At 34.9% G+C, this 16,764-nt stretch overlaps 1 protein-coding gene across 1 annotated transcript; it reads left to right on the top strand.

The window, feature by feature from the left end:
* Positions 1–10,002: 10,002 nt before the first annotated feature.
* On the top strand, positions 10,003–12,530 carry LOC149261334 (cellulose synthase A catalytic subunit 7 [UDP-forming]-like). The gene is made up of 6 exons (XM_089368529.1): positions 10,003–10,292; positions 10,525–10,729; positions 11,053–11,193; positions 11,360–11,464; positions 11,888–12,106; positions 12,336–12,530. Exons 1-6 carry the CDS (start codon positions 10,003–10,005, stop codon positions 12,528–12,530), a joined length of 1,155 nt encoding a protein of 384 aa, XP_089224655.1.
* The last annotated feature ends 4,234 nt before the right edge of the window (positions 12,531–16,764 follow it).

Here is a 16,764-nt window from a genome sequence, read left to right as displayed (position 1 = left end):
AGGCGGAAGGGTGCTACATGTTTGGATCCCCCCCCCGGTAGGGGTTCTGGAGCAGCCCCTCGAAGTTAAAAATATATGAAAATTGCCTTGTAAAATATTTTAATTTCATCGTCAATATGGTTCGTTCATTAGGTAGATGATATGACGGTAGAAGTTATGTTTAATTTAGGGTTTTTTTCCCTAGAAGGAAACCCCTTAGTTTATATGAGGGAATTTTATTGCAGATGTGGATAATTATTCTAAGTGAGAAAGAGAGATGAGTTTGTGTGAGAGTGAAAAGGAAATTACACCGGATCTGTTATAGGTTGTATCTCTTCATTTTGTTGTATAATATAAAAGGAAGGACTGGTTGTTTCTCCATGCAAGTAGCCCAAATTGGGTGAACCACGTATATCTGTGTCTCTCTTGTTCTATGCATTTATGTTTTTATCTTTCCACAATATTTTATGTATTTCATTACTCCATTAATTATTTTCTAACATTCTCTTCCTCTTTGAGTTACTTCCTTCAGTATTTATAGTTGTTGATTCATTTGTTTGGCGTTTACATGAGCTATCCTTCTTTTGGCTTTTGTCATGGAATTTATAGATAAGGTATTATTCTCCACAACCCAAACATTTCAATAGCATTTTATTCTTCCCAACCTTATGAGATTTTTCTTGGATCTTTTGAATATAACATTCTTCAACTCAAGTCTCAAGCTCTTGAGAGCATATACTCCATTAGGGGAACTTTCTTCTTCTTGTTCATGATGATTTTGATATATATTGTGTTGTACCATACTATTGTTGGTTCCTTTAATTAATGTTGCAAGTTGTATCTTCTTATGTGTTGTCACATACACATTTGTTAGTTATGTTAAGCATAAACATACTAATTCATTACCTTATCATTCCAACACTAAGCATGATGATATGAAGTATTTCGATCTAATGTTGTTTACACATCTAGGACAAAAATAAGTCACACATTCGAATAAAGTAAAGGAAATAGTAGCATGTTAGTAACCACATCAATAGTAGGTTTAAACTTGTCATTTTATTGACTAAACCTTCCCCTTTAATGTTTTCTATGGGGATTTTTCTCATAAATGTTTGGATCAAGGCCCAATCCTAGTGAGGCCCACCTGCCACATCACATTAGACTTGCCATCACCTAATCGACTTCCCCTTTGTAATGTGCAACAATCACAGTAGTTGTGGCGTTGGGTGGTCTACTGTGCCAAGGTTCTGAAGGGACAAAACCATGGATGGATTAGTCAACTAGTATCATTCAGTGCAAGTGATAATGTGCAAGGTCTCTGAAGTAGGAGATAAGCAAAGAGGTAATTTCCATTTCTCTAGGTTCCACCCTCATCCCACATAAACATAAGTTAAGTTTTGGTCTCTGCCTCTATTGGTGTGGATGACATATAAGCCTATAAACTAGGAGCACTAATGATGGGTTTTCATGATACGAGGAAGCAACCGCCTTGCCTATGCCTTGCTATCTAATGTCTTGAGATGACTTATATTCCAAGGCCTGGAACCTAAGCCCTTTTCTTTGTGTCATTGCTATATCAAAGGGGAAACCACAAACCTTGACTTCTAGGAGCTATGGCCCTAAATCTCGGTGCCTGAATCCTTCAAATTTTCATGGAAACCAACATGGGAATATGATTAAACTATAATTATTCATGAGCTTGACCTGGGATCAAGTTCTCACATGGAAATCTGAGAATTGGGAGTGGATTCCATGAATTTTGATTTAAAGGGCATTGATCTAAGCATTTCCAATGTGCTTCGCAGGGTAATGATAGTGGAGGTGGCCATAGTGGCCATCGATCAAATATATATCATGGCCATCACGAGCATGCTTACGGATGAATTTTTGTACCACAGATTCAGGCTTATCCCTTTCTTCAGTGTCTCCTCACTCCACATGCAATACACTAGCGACTATGATGCCTACAATGGAATTGGTAGTTGCAAATATCATTTCATCAAGCTCATCCTCGATGTCACTGCACAAGAAATGAAAACATTGAAGTTATTGCCATCGATCTCTCATTCACGTTGATAAGAAAATTTGACATGGAGCATGTAAGCACCCATAAAGGTACCTTCTTTGCCCTCATATCAGATCCATTGAAAATCTGGTTGGATATGTTGTTCAAGCAAGTGAATGATCACCTCAGCTTGGTCAATGCATATGATACATATGCATGAGGACTTAAGCTAAAGAAAGTGAAGCAGGTACGAATCTTCATAGATACTATGGTAAGGAAATTTGAGAAGGAGGTGAAAGAAAGGATCAAGGTCACAAAACAATTGATTGTGAGCTCTAAGGAGTCGTTTGATTACTAGTGGAAGATCAAAAAGCTTAAGGGCACAATATTTGTTGTGAACAACTAGTTAAATCGAGCCAAGAAGTAGGGCGATTCTGCTAGGTTAATTACAATTAATTCCATCCCAAAGAGCATCCATTGCATGCCTATGATGTTAATGGAGGAATAGATATCACATCAGAGAAGCATATTGATAAAGGTCTGGTTTCACTCACTAAATGTATCACATGTTGAGATGTATCACATGTTGAGGATTACAAGTTCTTGAATTCTTCTTATGTTTCGTTTTTCCAGCTACTCAAGTCCGCTAACTTGCAAAAGTTTTAGTTCAAGAATAAGTTGGAGAATACAACAAAGGATGCTCCTAATTTATGAAGTTTAGGAATCTTAAGTATATTTCCGTGTTGTATCAATTGTGCATTTATTTTACTGAGATGTGTGTTGTTTCTAGATGATGATGATGTTATTGTTCTGAAGGACATGCACAATGGTCACCAACTGCAACAGTCAGGTTTCCTTTAGTGCCTGAAATTCATATGAACTTGTAAATACATTAACGCTCGAGAAAAAATAAGGATTTTTGTATAGTAGTCCCACTTTAGTGTCTCTTATTAACCCTGACTTCAAATAGTTTGTGTTGGAGGTTTAGGAGTTGCAGTTCGATTTTTGAAATTTTTTATCAAATGCTCTTTGTGCAATGGCACTGAACTTCTCCATTTTGATCATCATTTATAGAAATGGAGCAGTCAATGTTAGAGTTGTTGGTGTTCTAAAGTATTGGATGTTGAGTGATCTTTCAACAGTAGCTTTCCCTAAATCAACAATCAGAGGCCATGACATCATTGGATATGTTATTGCTCATTGTGGTAATGTATAACTATTTGAAGATAATGTTATTAAATTTTAATTAAAATAAAATATATAAATAATTTTTAATATTTATGAAAAACAAAAAATATATTAATTTAAATATATAATTATTAATAAAAGAAATTTCTAAATGTATAGCTAATTAAAAAAAAAAAACAGTAAAATTTATAAATCTAACAATATTTTGTTTAGTTTCTAACTGAATTATTTTAAACATTACTCGAAGAAAGGACGTGGTTAGAAAATGTAGGCAAATCTTTTTAATAAAATCTAAATCTAAATTTAAAATTTTGGCTTTTCAAAAAATTAAAAAATTATTCAAAATAGTTTGAGAAGTTTTAACTAATACTTTCCACAATTAATGGCCAAAGTTTGAACTAAAATTTAGCTGCTAGTAGAACAGATTTGTATTCTTTAATAATTTTAGCCAACAATGCTTTCCATAGTGAGTGGCCAACAGTCACTACCCACTCCTCCTCCTCTCTTTGCATTCCTCCGACAGTCACTACCCACACCTCCTTTAGTGAGAGTAGAGGGTCATAAAAGTGGGAAGAGGTCTGATCTGAAAGAGTCCAAAAGGACAAGGGCAGTAGTTTCAGATGAATAAATTGATCATACATTAATCCATCTATCCAATTCGTGCTTTACACCTCCAAGATCCAAGAATCCTAGGACTTCAGTTTTGGTAGTTCAAACGCGCAGAAAAAAGAAAAATGATTCTTCAAGCGACATAGAAAATGTCAACCTAATGACCAAACAAATTCAGTGCATACATTATCTATTCATAAATTCAAATCAACCATTAGATTGAAGTACAATAAGAACTCAACAAATCATATCAATTAGACCATGTTACATAAGGACCACATCCAAATGTAGATTGAAAAAGAAAGTGAAATTTGGGCAATTCTGGAACAAACTAGCTTGAAAATTGGCCATGTGAAAATAAAATGACATAACACAACTAGAATCTGAAAACTGTGAACTATTGTTTATTAGGAGTGAAAAATCATGTGCTTAATTGCATTATGAATAGAAAGTATGATAAGAACTCAGTACCAAATCATATCAAGTGCAAAATCTTGTGCTTAATTGCACTATGAATAGAAATTATGATAACAACTCAATACCAAATCATATCAATTAGACCATGTTAGATAAGGACCAGCTCCAGATGCAGATTAAGGAAGAAAGTGAAATAGTATTAATTTGGAACCAGCAACCTCGAAAATTGACCAAATTGGCAATAGAATAATGGTACAGGATTTGAAATTGAATAATTTGAGATGTTGTTTATTTGGAGTGCAGAGTTCTGTGCTTAGTTGCACTATGAAGAGAAAGCAACCAAGGAGTTCCCTTTTGTACAAGAGATGTTGCTCTGTCTCTAGTTGTAGACTTTTTACAGAAATTTCGGTTCTATTTCAGCCTGGTCTCTAAACTGGAAATATCCGCACTATATTTTACATTCTATCACCTAACACTAAATATTAATTAACTCTTAACCATAAGTAAGGATCCCTTTCAATGCAGCATCCTAACTCTCTAGGTTGTGGCAAAACCTCCATAATATAAAAACTGCCAAGGTTGTCTCAAGGGATGACACACAATGGATCCCACCAACCTGACAATGGTTCAAAACCCTTGGCTACAAATTTTAACCTTCCTTGTCATAAAAGCGAATGCAAACCCAACGGAAATTTTGGATTCAGAGAGAACCCCAAAAATAAAACCAAATTAACAGACAATTTGTACTCCATTTGTATAAACCATACTACTTACTTGCACCTATTATAAAATATCCCAAATTCCATGTTCAGTGTATCACAGATCTAAAACCTAACCCAACTTAGGGGTATTTCCTGCACAAGGAAAATTTAGCTCAAATAACAGCAACAACCCCCCTTACAAGCAAGACAACCAGATATTGTTCAAGGATAGATTTCACACTTTTTTCATCAAAACTGTGAGAGAAATATGGGATGTCGTTGCTTACTAGAAAGCAGAGATGAGGCCAGTTCTATCCCCACAAGTACTCCTTATGGCATTTAAAGCACATCGAATCATGAACAAAAATCGACAAATGAATTTACTGAGAAAACTGATCCTCGTACCAGATCAACCATAGCTTTATTGAAATCCTCTGCAATCAGAGGCTTATTCTCTTCGGACTCCATGATTCACAAGCAAAAAAACGTTCGACACTCCTAGCTTAGATGCTTGACTAATCGCTGCGTTTATCCACCACCTGATTGATTGAGATCAGAATATTGCTTTGCACCTAAATTACATTCGAAGAACCTAAATTACATTCGAAGAGATACAATGTATGCGAAAGTTATAATTAAAAAAAATAAATTAAAATACCTAAATTACATTTGAATACATTTGAAGAGATCCAATGTATGTGAAACTTATAATTAAAAAAAAAAAAATTAATAATAAATAAAGTAAAATTAAATTAAAATTAGACCGTGGTGAGGCTGATCATCCATGCATGCATCCCAGGTGTCACAGGAATTGATTCACAAGTTACTCTCTAGCTAGACACTTCGACACACTAGAATAGTAGTGTCAGGTTGGGTTTGTTGTGCAAGTCTGTGCACTCTACCTCTGGGTAATAGTTCTGGCACTAGCACACTGAAATGATGTCTCTCCTCCAACTCGCGTTGGGTAAGCCTGGGACATGTAATATGGAAGATCGAGGCAATAGCTATGTAAGACATAAGATGGAGGCCCAGTGGAATCCCCTTACCTTATATATGATAAGAGTGACCTTTGAACTTAACAATGGGTAATCTCTTGGCTATAACAACCTACTTAAGCGGGACTAACGAGCTTTCATAGGCCTAGAAGGTAGGCCTAGCTTCAATGCCTAACTTTCTTTAACTGCTTGTATAAATATGCCCTTAACTACCCTGCCTGAATTCTACTAACTGCTATTAACTGCTCTTCCCTAATTCTACAAACTGCCTTGCCTTGGTTGCTCGATTAACTGCTCTGTACTCGATGAGGAGATCTAGTTGATCTTGCCAGCTTTTTCCCTGTTTCAGGCATCACGATATTACGTACATAAGAGGACCACTCTGCTCTTTCAACTTGATCAAGACTTACAGGTAAGTAAAGAAGATTTTAGAGAACCAAGAAACCAATCACTCATTGCTTTAACTAGATTCTATAGATAGCGCTGGTAGCATTTGGCCAAAAAACGGTGATTAGGTTAGTCCGATACTTTGTAGATGTACTTCATATTTTGCAGATGTACTTCGTATTGAGTATGAGTAGCTAGTCGATGCATTTAGTAAGCATTATTTATTAGCAATCCTAGGCCAATTCGAGAGGGATTTTGACCTGATCCTGTATTTTTTCATTTGTTCCCATCGAGCCTCAGCCCCGACTTTGTCTTTTGGTAAAATAGCCAAGCTGCTGCACAGGGAATGCCTTGTTAGATTTTGCAAGGGGAGTTATTATAAAATATTATAGTATGAACTCTAAAATATTATCGGTTTTCTTTTTGTCGCAGAGATGAACAGGAAAGCATTATGAAATTCTCAAAACTATGGTACCAATTACCTGCGTACTGCCATTGTTTTGAGATGTTTACGTTAAATTCTTGTCCAATGAATGAATGGATTACCTGTGCAATCAATTGGTCGGGTGATGACATGATGAAGGAAAAGGTTTTGGCTGTACTCTACTCCAAATTGAAGACTTCAATTTCAATATGACGTCGCCAGAAGCTCAAAATAGAGCACTGGAAATTGAAGCCCATATCCCCAGGCGAGGGAAATTTCAGCTGCTTGCAAATTTTAGTTGCTGCAAGAGGACCAAGTTGGGATGACTCTACCTAACCAACTCTGATGATTCCTCCTCTTCTACTACTACTTCTTCTGCCTAACCAACCCTATTGATTCCTCCTCTTCCCTCCACTTCTATTATTGTTGGTTCTGGTTCTGAGAAGAGGCCAAATAACATGATAAATCAATATGTGTCTACAAAAATTGTTTATAGTTGATAAGCCATGACTAACAAACAAATAAAATAATACTAAACTCCTCGTTCCCAATTGCTATAGTCCCATGCCGGGACGATAGGGACTAATAAGTCGTAACCTCTATATAGCGTTATTTAGACCCTAGCCTCCTAGTTAAGACAGATCATACCCATTGATTTATTTAATTATGGCATGGCTAAATAACAAGGTGTAGACTTAGGAGTGATGAAATAGTGTGGGGATGAAAGTCATCTTAAAATCCTAGATTATACAGGTGTTTAAGGGTATGGTAGATGCATTAAAAAAAAAAATGGGTACAAGTTAGGTTCGTTACAGACAATATTTTTGCTTATTAGCCTGGACCTAGTATTTTCCATTCATTAGTTACATTCATGTGCTCATCAGTCATTCACATGTAGTGGTGTATCACTTCCCATGCCCTTGGTCTTAGATGTGCTAAATGATATCTCATGTTGCTTTTGTTATTGGTTGGTATGGTTTAATTGCTTAACTCTCTCATCTATAAATGATGCTAAGGTTTTAACTTTTTGTGTAGATGTTAGCATTAAATGGATGTTTTATCACTTTTAACAATCAAATGATGCTTTAATAATTGTAACCAAACATACAAGTCGTTGATCAAGTTAACCAACCTAACACACCTTTAATAGTGATAACCAAAATGTACGTGTTACTAATCAAGTGACCATTGTGTCATTTCTCTAACATGTGAAATTGAACATAAATGTTGTTGATGGGGTTAACCTGTCTAACATTTCTCCCACAATTGTAGTCAAACATGCATGTTGATTCGGTTAATCTCCTAGATAATGTCAATCAAAAGTACATGTTAATATCCAACCTAACATGTCACTAATAGTAGGAGTTCTAGCAAATCAACGAGAGGATCAATCATCACTTATGACCTAGTTTTCGAGCTATGTTTGTAGCACGTTGTTATGGTTTAGGTACAGATAGGTTTGGAAGAATATATTATATGCATGTATTTGAGAGATATGGTTTATCTCTTTTATTTTTAGCAATTTGTAATTAAGTATGAAGGAGAAACTTGTTTTAGTTTGTAATTTTCTTATAAAGATAGGGATTGTGTAATGAAGAAGGGTTGGAAATTTTTGGCAGAACCTTGATACATTTTTTTTGTATACGTTTTGATATTAATTTAAAGTATTGTGATCGGTGTTATTTGTTCAGTGATGGTTTTCCGGTCTGTCTTCTAGTACTCGTCATTTCTTTTGTTTCGCAATCTTAGCCATATGTCTTTTACATTTTGGAAGTTAAGTTATTAAAAATGAACTCTGTTTATCAGCTCAGGTTTACCATTTCCAAAGTGTCATATGTTTTCAGCTTAAATATCTTTAACATAATTCATCATTTGCTCTATTTTTGGTATTTACATCTATCATAGCTAAATGAGAAATTGTCTTTAAGAAAGTTGCCCAATGGTTTTTCGTGTCTTTTTTAGACCAATTTTATATAATCCAAATGGTTTTTCGTGTCTTTTTTAGACCAATTTTATATAATCCAATCAGATCTAGTGTATGAGCTAAGTACATAATGAGTCAGATTTGAATAAATAAAATAAGTTTCTTAATTAAAATAAATTATTTAAATAATTTCTAATATTGATGAAAAAACAAAATATTTTAATTTAAATATATAATTATTAATAAAATATATTTCTAAATATATAACTAACTTTAAAGAAAATCATAATCTAATAATATTTTGATTAGTTTCCAACTGCATTATTTTAAACATCACTGAGAGGAAGGACGTGGTTAGAAAATGTAGGTAAATCTTTTTAATAAAATTTAAATTTAAATTTAATATTTTGGCTTTTCAATAAATTATTCAAAATAGTTTGAGAAGTTTTAACTAATACTTTCCACAATGAATGGCCAAAGTTTGAACTAAAATTTAGCTGCTAGTAGAACAGATTTGTATTCTTTAATAATTTTAGCCCAACAATGCTTTCCACAGTACCCAGTCCTCCTCCTCTTTGCATGTGAAAGTGAATGCGTGGCACGCAGAGTATTGACATTAAACTATCACTCCGAATGCGTCAAGCTGTACTTAAACTAGCTGTCTTTTGTTTTTCATTTTGCAGGTGAACCTAAATATAGGTGCGGTTGTAAATCAAATAAATATATGATAATCAAATATATTCATTTATCAAATACCAATAATAATCAAATGCAATCCAAGTGCTTATTATTCATCATAGTCCAAATTTATGAATTTTAATATCAAATTTATTCATCAGAGTCCAAATTTATGAATTTTAATATTAAATTTATTCATCATAGTCCAAATTTATGATTTTTAATACTAAATTTATCTATCAATCTAAATTTATGATTTTTAAGCAATTCAAGTGCTTATCATTCACCATTGAAAAAAAACAAAATATTAAATATTTATGAAAAGAAACAGAATATTTTAATTCAAATTTATAATTATCAATAAAATATATATTTCGAGCTAATTTTTAAAAACCAATAAATTTTACAATCCTAGTTTAGTTCCTAACTGAATTATTTTAAACATCACACACATCACTGGTAGAAAACCAATAAATTTTACAATTCTACTTTAGTTCCTAACTGAATTATTATATCACTTGTAGAAAAGAGGTGCTTAGAAAACGTAGGGTGCCCTTTTCAATAAAATCTAAATCTAAATTTAGAATTTTCGCTTTTCAAACCATTTTAAATTTAGATTTAGATTTTATTAAAAAGGGCAGCCTAGTAACATCATCAAGCCCTAAGTGCTTATTCACCTTGCATCTCGAGTAATGGCGATGGCGTACAATATTGCAGACGGCGGCTATCAATCTTTCCCTTTTCACAATACCATTGAAGTTAAAGGCCGTAACAGAGGCAAACTCTGTGCTCTGTTTTACTTGAGCTGTATAGTTTATTTCTTTTACCACAGATTCTTCGGAACGGACTGGAAGGCTGCCAATGCGTTAGAGTTTGTGGCGCTTTCCTGCGAACTTTTCTTTGCTTATCTTTGGGTTCAAAATCAGATTATGACCTGGTTTTTCACAGTTCGATACACTGATCCTGAAAGGCTTTGTCGAAGGTAATGCACTGCAATATTCATCAATTTCTTTCTTTATTATGTATGTGCTCAGAACAGAATTGTTGTTTGAACTTTGAAGAGAATTTTCTGATCAGAGTGTACTGTATAAATATAATATACTTGATTTAATGCAGTTATGGTTATGCAAACCTGCCTCCTGTGGACATTTTTATCACTACCGTGGATCCATGGAAGGAGCCGCCGCTTATTCTTGTGAATACTATTTTATCAGTCTTATAGACGACGGCGGTTCTCCCCTAAACTTTTACGCCGTGCTCAAAGCATATGAATTTGCAGAAAAATGGGTTCCCTTTTGCAGGAGGTTCAACATAGAGCCTCGTGCTCCCATGGTTTACTTTAATTCTCGACCTCATGTCCTGAACGAAAGCGAGTCTAGTGTAAGCTGGTTCAATATTGGAGAGTGGGAGGAATTGAAGGTACGTATATATAATGGCACACTTTGTAATTATTTTTATTATATATAGTGCATGCGTTAGTGTTCAATTGGGTGTTATTTGTTTTTGGTTAGTTTTTGTTTATATATAGCTTGATCAGAAATAAGTCATTAACTTTGATGGCAAATTTTGGAATGCATGCAGTACTGGATAAGAATTATGTGAATTGATTTCCTGCAATGCAATGCAATTCTCTTCTGTTCTTCAAATTTCAGAATATATTCTACAGCTGGTTTCCCTACCAGATTTAATTTAATGTTGCTAATTTCTTATGGCTGCCTTTTCTTTTCCCTTCCCTTTGTCAGCAAGAATATGAAAAAGTGAAGTTGGATATAAGCAGAGCCATGGAGTCATGTGGTCAGGTGCCCACAGAAGTGCAGGAGATGTTTGACCAACTGTCCGGTAATCAGACAATTGAAATTGGCAATCATCCCGGACTCATAAAGGTATTTCATGTGAATATTAATTCTTCGCATCTAATTTGATTATATTATTGTAACTTGTGAGATGGAACTAGGGATTGTCGAAAATTAAATAATCTAGACTAGTACGTTATTGACACGCATCAAATTCCTAAAATTATGGTTGCACTTTGACCTGTGGATTCAATAGAGTTTCGACCAATGGGTTGATCATCTGCCTCGATTAATTTACGTCTCCCGTGAAAAGAGACCTGGTTGGAAGCATCATTATAAGGCGGGTGCCTTGAATTGCCTGGTAATTATAGTACACCATTCTCTGTCTATTCATGAATTTCTATGTCATGATAATTATAATTAGAAATTAAGGAAAATTTAATATATGAAGTTAGTTATTATTTATTAATAATTGGACTACTTGTTTTCATGGTGATTTGTTTGTAGAATTATATCTTATAAGAATTTCAGAATTCAAAGATAGCTGTAACTATCTAGCGATCCGTCCTGTGATCACAATCTGGAAATCTACAATCACATCATAATAATAATTCTAACCGCCAAGTGGGATTTAAAAATTGATCATGTGTATATAAATTTGCTTGGATCTATATATGGTAGTTTCTGGAAAAAATACTCTAATCAAAGCAAACGGTCCTCTGCTAGTTTCTGTTTTGTCTATTCTTTTTTTTATTAATAAAATCCCAAGTACCGCTGCACGCAGGCAAGAGTGTCTGGCGTCATCACAAACAGTCCGTTCATATTAAACCTGGACTGTGACATGTACGTCAATAACTCAAAGGCTCTTCTTCACGCTATGTGCTTCCATCTTGACCCTCATATCCAAGAAGAGGACCGTCTCAGCTTTGTACAGTTTCCACAGCATTTTAGTGGCATTGATGAACATGATATTTATGACACCAAGATGACCTTCACTTTTGATGTAAGTTTTCTGTCCCACTGTTTCTTTTCTTTCCTCTCAAGTTTCTGTCTCACTGTTTCTTTTCTTTCCTTTCCTCTCAAGTTTTCTGTCTCACTGTTTCTTTTCTTTTCTTTCCTCTCCTCCTCCCAATGACATTATATTATTGCAAATTAAAATTTCAATCTTTCTAACTGTAACACTAAATAAATAAATATTGATTGAGATATTGTAATGCACATGATTATTGCAGGTGCTCATAAGAGGATTAGATGGGCTTCAGGGCCCTATTTACTTCGGCACTGGTTGTGTTCACAGGAGAAAAGCTCTTTTTGGAAGTAAACCAAGGTCACACCATTCCAACGGATCAACAGGTTGGGTTGCCACTACCTTATCGCGCTATTTCTTTCAAATTCAATCCTCCCTCTTCAATAGAATCTTTATATAATTAAACACTTTTTCACTACTGTTGTTAAAAGTCACTTTCTTTCTCTTTCTCTTGATCATCGAGTCTAGATCGACTTTCTTTGTTTGATGGTTGTTATTTTTGACATGAAATGAAATTTTATTTTCAGGGTTTCATCAAGTTCAGAAGTCTGAAATATCATACGAAACCTTGACTGAAATGTTTGGTGATCAGAGCCCAACTTTTCTTGCATCAGTTGTGCATGCCATTGGCGGTGGTGCAAGTAGTACAGAATCTTTAAACTATTCAACCCAGGACATTCTGCAGTTGATCAGTCCCAACTATGAGGTCAATACTAAATGGGGTGAAGAGGTAGGACTCACGGTTTCTGACCAAAGAACATCACATCGCTCTTAAGATGCCCCCGCCCATGGGTCAATTTTGTGTTTTCTTCTAATTCTGAAGAAACTTACAGCAGTTAAACGCCAAAATAATCATAAAAATAATCAACTGACAACAACTTCTACATATTTGTATTTCTTTTGCAGGTGGGATGGATGTATGGATCATGCACTGAGGATATATTGACAGGATACAAGATGCACCGCAAAGGGTGGAGATCAGTGTATTGCTGTCCTCACAACCCAGCTTTCATAGGCACTGCTCCATCAAAATTGGTAGATGTCTTGGAGCAAAAGAAAAGGTGGTCTAAAGGAATGTTAGAAGTTTTCCTCAGTAAAAACTGCCCACTATTTGGGGGATATGCAAACTTGAATTTCCTGCAGAGACTTGTTTATATCCATATTTGTTCCCATGCTCTTTACTCCATACCACTTATGGTTTATGGACTTCTTCCCGCAGCCAGTTTGATCATTGGCAAACATTTCATTCCTAAGGTAATGTTTACCTTACTCAATATATTCCTTCTTAAGTTTTTCTGATTTAACTGCGTTTAAATTTCCATTATCATGAAATTACAGGGGCAATTGTTATGCGCATGAATTATTTCTATACCAGCTATGAAACCCAGTTTTGATTATCAGATACTAAAATTGGGGAATAGCCCATTGCAGGTATTAACAGTGGAATTCATTCCCTTCATCCTTATCTTTGGCTGCAATTACATATTGAGCTTGGTTCAGAGCAAATGGTTAGGCATTTATCGGAGACAGTGGTGGAACAACATGCGCATGTGGATGATCGTCATACTCACTTCTGACGTGGTTGCAACTTTTGAGGTTTTGCTCAACCTGCTAGGACTCAAGGAAGAAACATTCCTGATCTCTCCAAAGTCACTTCATGATGACCGCGACAATGCTTCTGCAAGTGAAAGTACAGCAGGGGAAGATTTTAGTTTTGATTATGATTCTTCTATATTCATCATCCCAGCAGTCTATGCGTTGTTCAACATATGGGGATTGATTAAATGTCTGGGTATAAATTCCATGCTTCACGGAAACATATTAGTGACCGGCGAACTCTTGTGTGTGACTTGGATCCTGTTCAATCTATTCCCATTTGTCCGGGGATTATTTAGACAGGAGGGAGAAGCCGGTGCTCTCGGCCTCACAACGGCTCTCTATTCATTTAGAATTGTTGGTACATGTGCTTTTCTTCTCCTTTTTTACAATGTTGTTTCAAGGAAATTATACAGCCGATAGAAAAGGTGGTCTCGGCTGCACAGAGAGAGAAATTATATCTATATTGTATTGTTTGTGCATGTTATTTTTTTGGCCTCCCTGAAGTGGCAATGAGGGGGCCCTTAATTAATTACTTCAAGGTGGAGCTCATGGCGTAAGTACTTTCATTTAGTATTCTCCTGTAAGAGGCTCTAGTAGCACACACAATGTAAACATTATGGAATTATATTTACTACAAACAATGGTCATGAGAGCCATTCATACTTGAGATTTTTCACGACATGTTAACGCTGTTAGGGATAGAGATTTGTCATGGCTTAACATGTTTTCTCGACTAAATATTGCTGTTAGGTATTGACATTTGTCATGGCTGGTTTGTTAATTCACGTGTTTTCTTCACTGATTGGGGTATTGACAATGCACTGTGCGGCTAATATTATGCATTAAAGGGGATTCCACAACATTCTGCATGACTCTTGGATTGATCAGCTCCTTATGTAAAGGATGATTCTATGTTTTCTGGACTAAATATTGCTGTTAGGTATTGAGATTTGTCATGGCTGGTTTGTTAATTCACGTGTTTTCTTCACTGATTGGGGTATTGACAATGCACTGTGTGGCTAATATTATGCATTAAAGGGGATTCTACAACATTCTGCATGAGTCTTGGATTGATCAGCTCCTTACGTAAAGGATGAGTCTATGTTTTTTGTCATGATTATCGAGTGCCATGAGATGATGCCATACCTCTATTCATTCTAGTCCTGCCAATGGTAGTGATCATTTAATAACTGACAAGGTTTTCCCATATTATTCCTTGTGTTATGAGCAAAGCGGAACACACAATCCTTAGCGCCCTCATTTTTTCTATTTCTTGTTTATATCAATCCTTCCCAGATTTCCCTTGGAAACAACAACGAAACAAGGTCCATAAAACGAACGAACTCCCTTTCACTCATTACCCATGCAAAAATACCTCATCGTTAGCACCGCAGTTAACGGAAAAATACAAGGTATGTATGGCAGTTTGACTACTGGAGATGAAACAGAATTAACCCTACCCTCACCTCACCTCACCAATTACAAATAATTAACGCTTTTCCACTTGGCGAATCTTAACACACTACTATACCAAAGGTATTTTTGAGACAAAATAAATATTTTGTCTCAAAAACTCATTTTTTATTTTACATTAAAAATTAATATTAATTGATTTGTCTCAAATATAAGGTTTAAGACAAAAATAGGTTGAGACAAAAATATTGTAAGACAAAACGTTATGTTTAAGACAAAAATAGTTTAAGACAAAAATATTTTAAGACAAAAGTAGTTCGAGATAAAAATATTTTAAGACAAAACTTTATATTTAAGACAAAAATAATTTAAAACGAAAATATTTTGAGACAAAACTTTATATTTAAGACAAAAGTAGTTTGAGACAAAAATTTAAAGACAAAATTATTTTAAGACAAAATTATTTTAAGACAAAATTAGTTTAAGACAAAACTTTATATTTAAGACAAAAGCATTTTGAGACAAAAATATTTTAAGACAAAACTTTATATTTAATACAATGACCATTTTAGATCAAACCTATGTTTATGCTTTTATCTTTACATAGAATGTGTCATCTTTGGGCATAGGGGTAATCAGTCTGTGCCCAATAGTACGCCATATGCAACCAATGGAAATACATTCAAGTGAGATTTCATAGGCATGCCACTAGGCTCAAATACACACGACCTTACCCAATGACAAATTTTCCTTTTTGTTCTAGTTACTAAATGAACCAACCATGGATCTTCATTCAATTCCCTAAGTAGATTTCATATACCAACAATATTTAGGTTGACATAAATATAACTAGAACCTAGATCAACTAAAATGGAAATAACTTGGTCATGCAACTTACCTTCCCTCTTAATAATGGATGTCTACTGGTCTGCTTGGTAGTTGTCCACTAGTACATAAACTCTCGGCATGTTCTGAGCTATATCACCTATTGTCCAAGCTTCTTGAGCACTATAGATCTTTGGGCCAACATTTTGTTGATGTGGATAATCCCTTCTTCTATGATGTTCACCAGAAATCCAACATTTTAGTGGCTCTCATCCCTCAAAGTTGGTCTACTCTAGTGCTAGTTGTTGCACATTTTCCTTAACAACAACGTTATATTTTTTGTTGAAATTGGTTTACAAGGGTTGGTTGCTTACCTTCTCTATCTTTGGAGTTTTTCTTGAGCTAATTTCTCTTATTTCTAGCATTGTCCTTTTACTACCATTTTCCCTCGATCTCTGGCCTACATTTTTCTTGATCATAATAGTGCTTCAACGTTTTTATGGCATCCTTCAAATTTAGTGGTTCCAGAAACTTAATTTTATCTTTGAATGCCACATGAAAGCCACTAATGAACCTTTGAATCTTTGCTTTCTCATGATTGAGATATGGTACATACCTCAATAGCAATAGGAACTTCGTGATGTATTCCTCATCTAATAATGGCCCCATCTTGAGTTCATAGAACTCCTTTTCATTTCCATCATAATAGTGTTCAGAAAGATATTGCTTTGCGAATAACTTTTCAAATTTTGTCCAAGTCAAGTCCCTCTCAACAATCACTCTAACATTCTTCAGAT

Source organism: Pinus tabuliformis, chromosome 6, assembly GCF_031772625.1.
Source record: "Pinus tabuliformis cultivar Carrire ecotype Pingquan chromosome 6, CPIR1, whole genome shotgun sequence".
Classification (NCBI taxonomy): domain Eukaryota; kingdom Viridiplantae; phylum Streptophyta; class Pinopsida; order Pinales; family Pinaceae; genus Pinus; species Pinus tabuliformis.
This window is presented reverse-complemented; position numbering and strand designations above follow the sequence as displayed.

Excerpts from the sequence above, each read along its gene's own strand:
- LOC149261334 (XM_089368529.1), top strand. The coding sequence starts at position 10,003 with ATGGCGATGGCGTACAATATTGCAGACGGCGGCTATCAATCTTTCCCT. Across the intron at positions 10,293-10,524 it reads CCTGAAAGGCTTTGTCGAAG|TCTTATAGACGACGGCGGTT; the intron begins GTAATGCACTGC and ends CTATTTTATCAG. Across the intron at positions 11,465-11,887 it reads CGGGTGCCTTGAATTGCCTG|GCAAGAGTGTCTGGCGTCAT; the intron begins GTAATTATAGTA and ends CGCTGCACGCAG.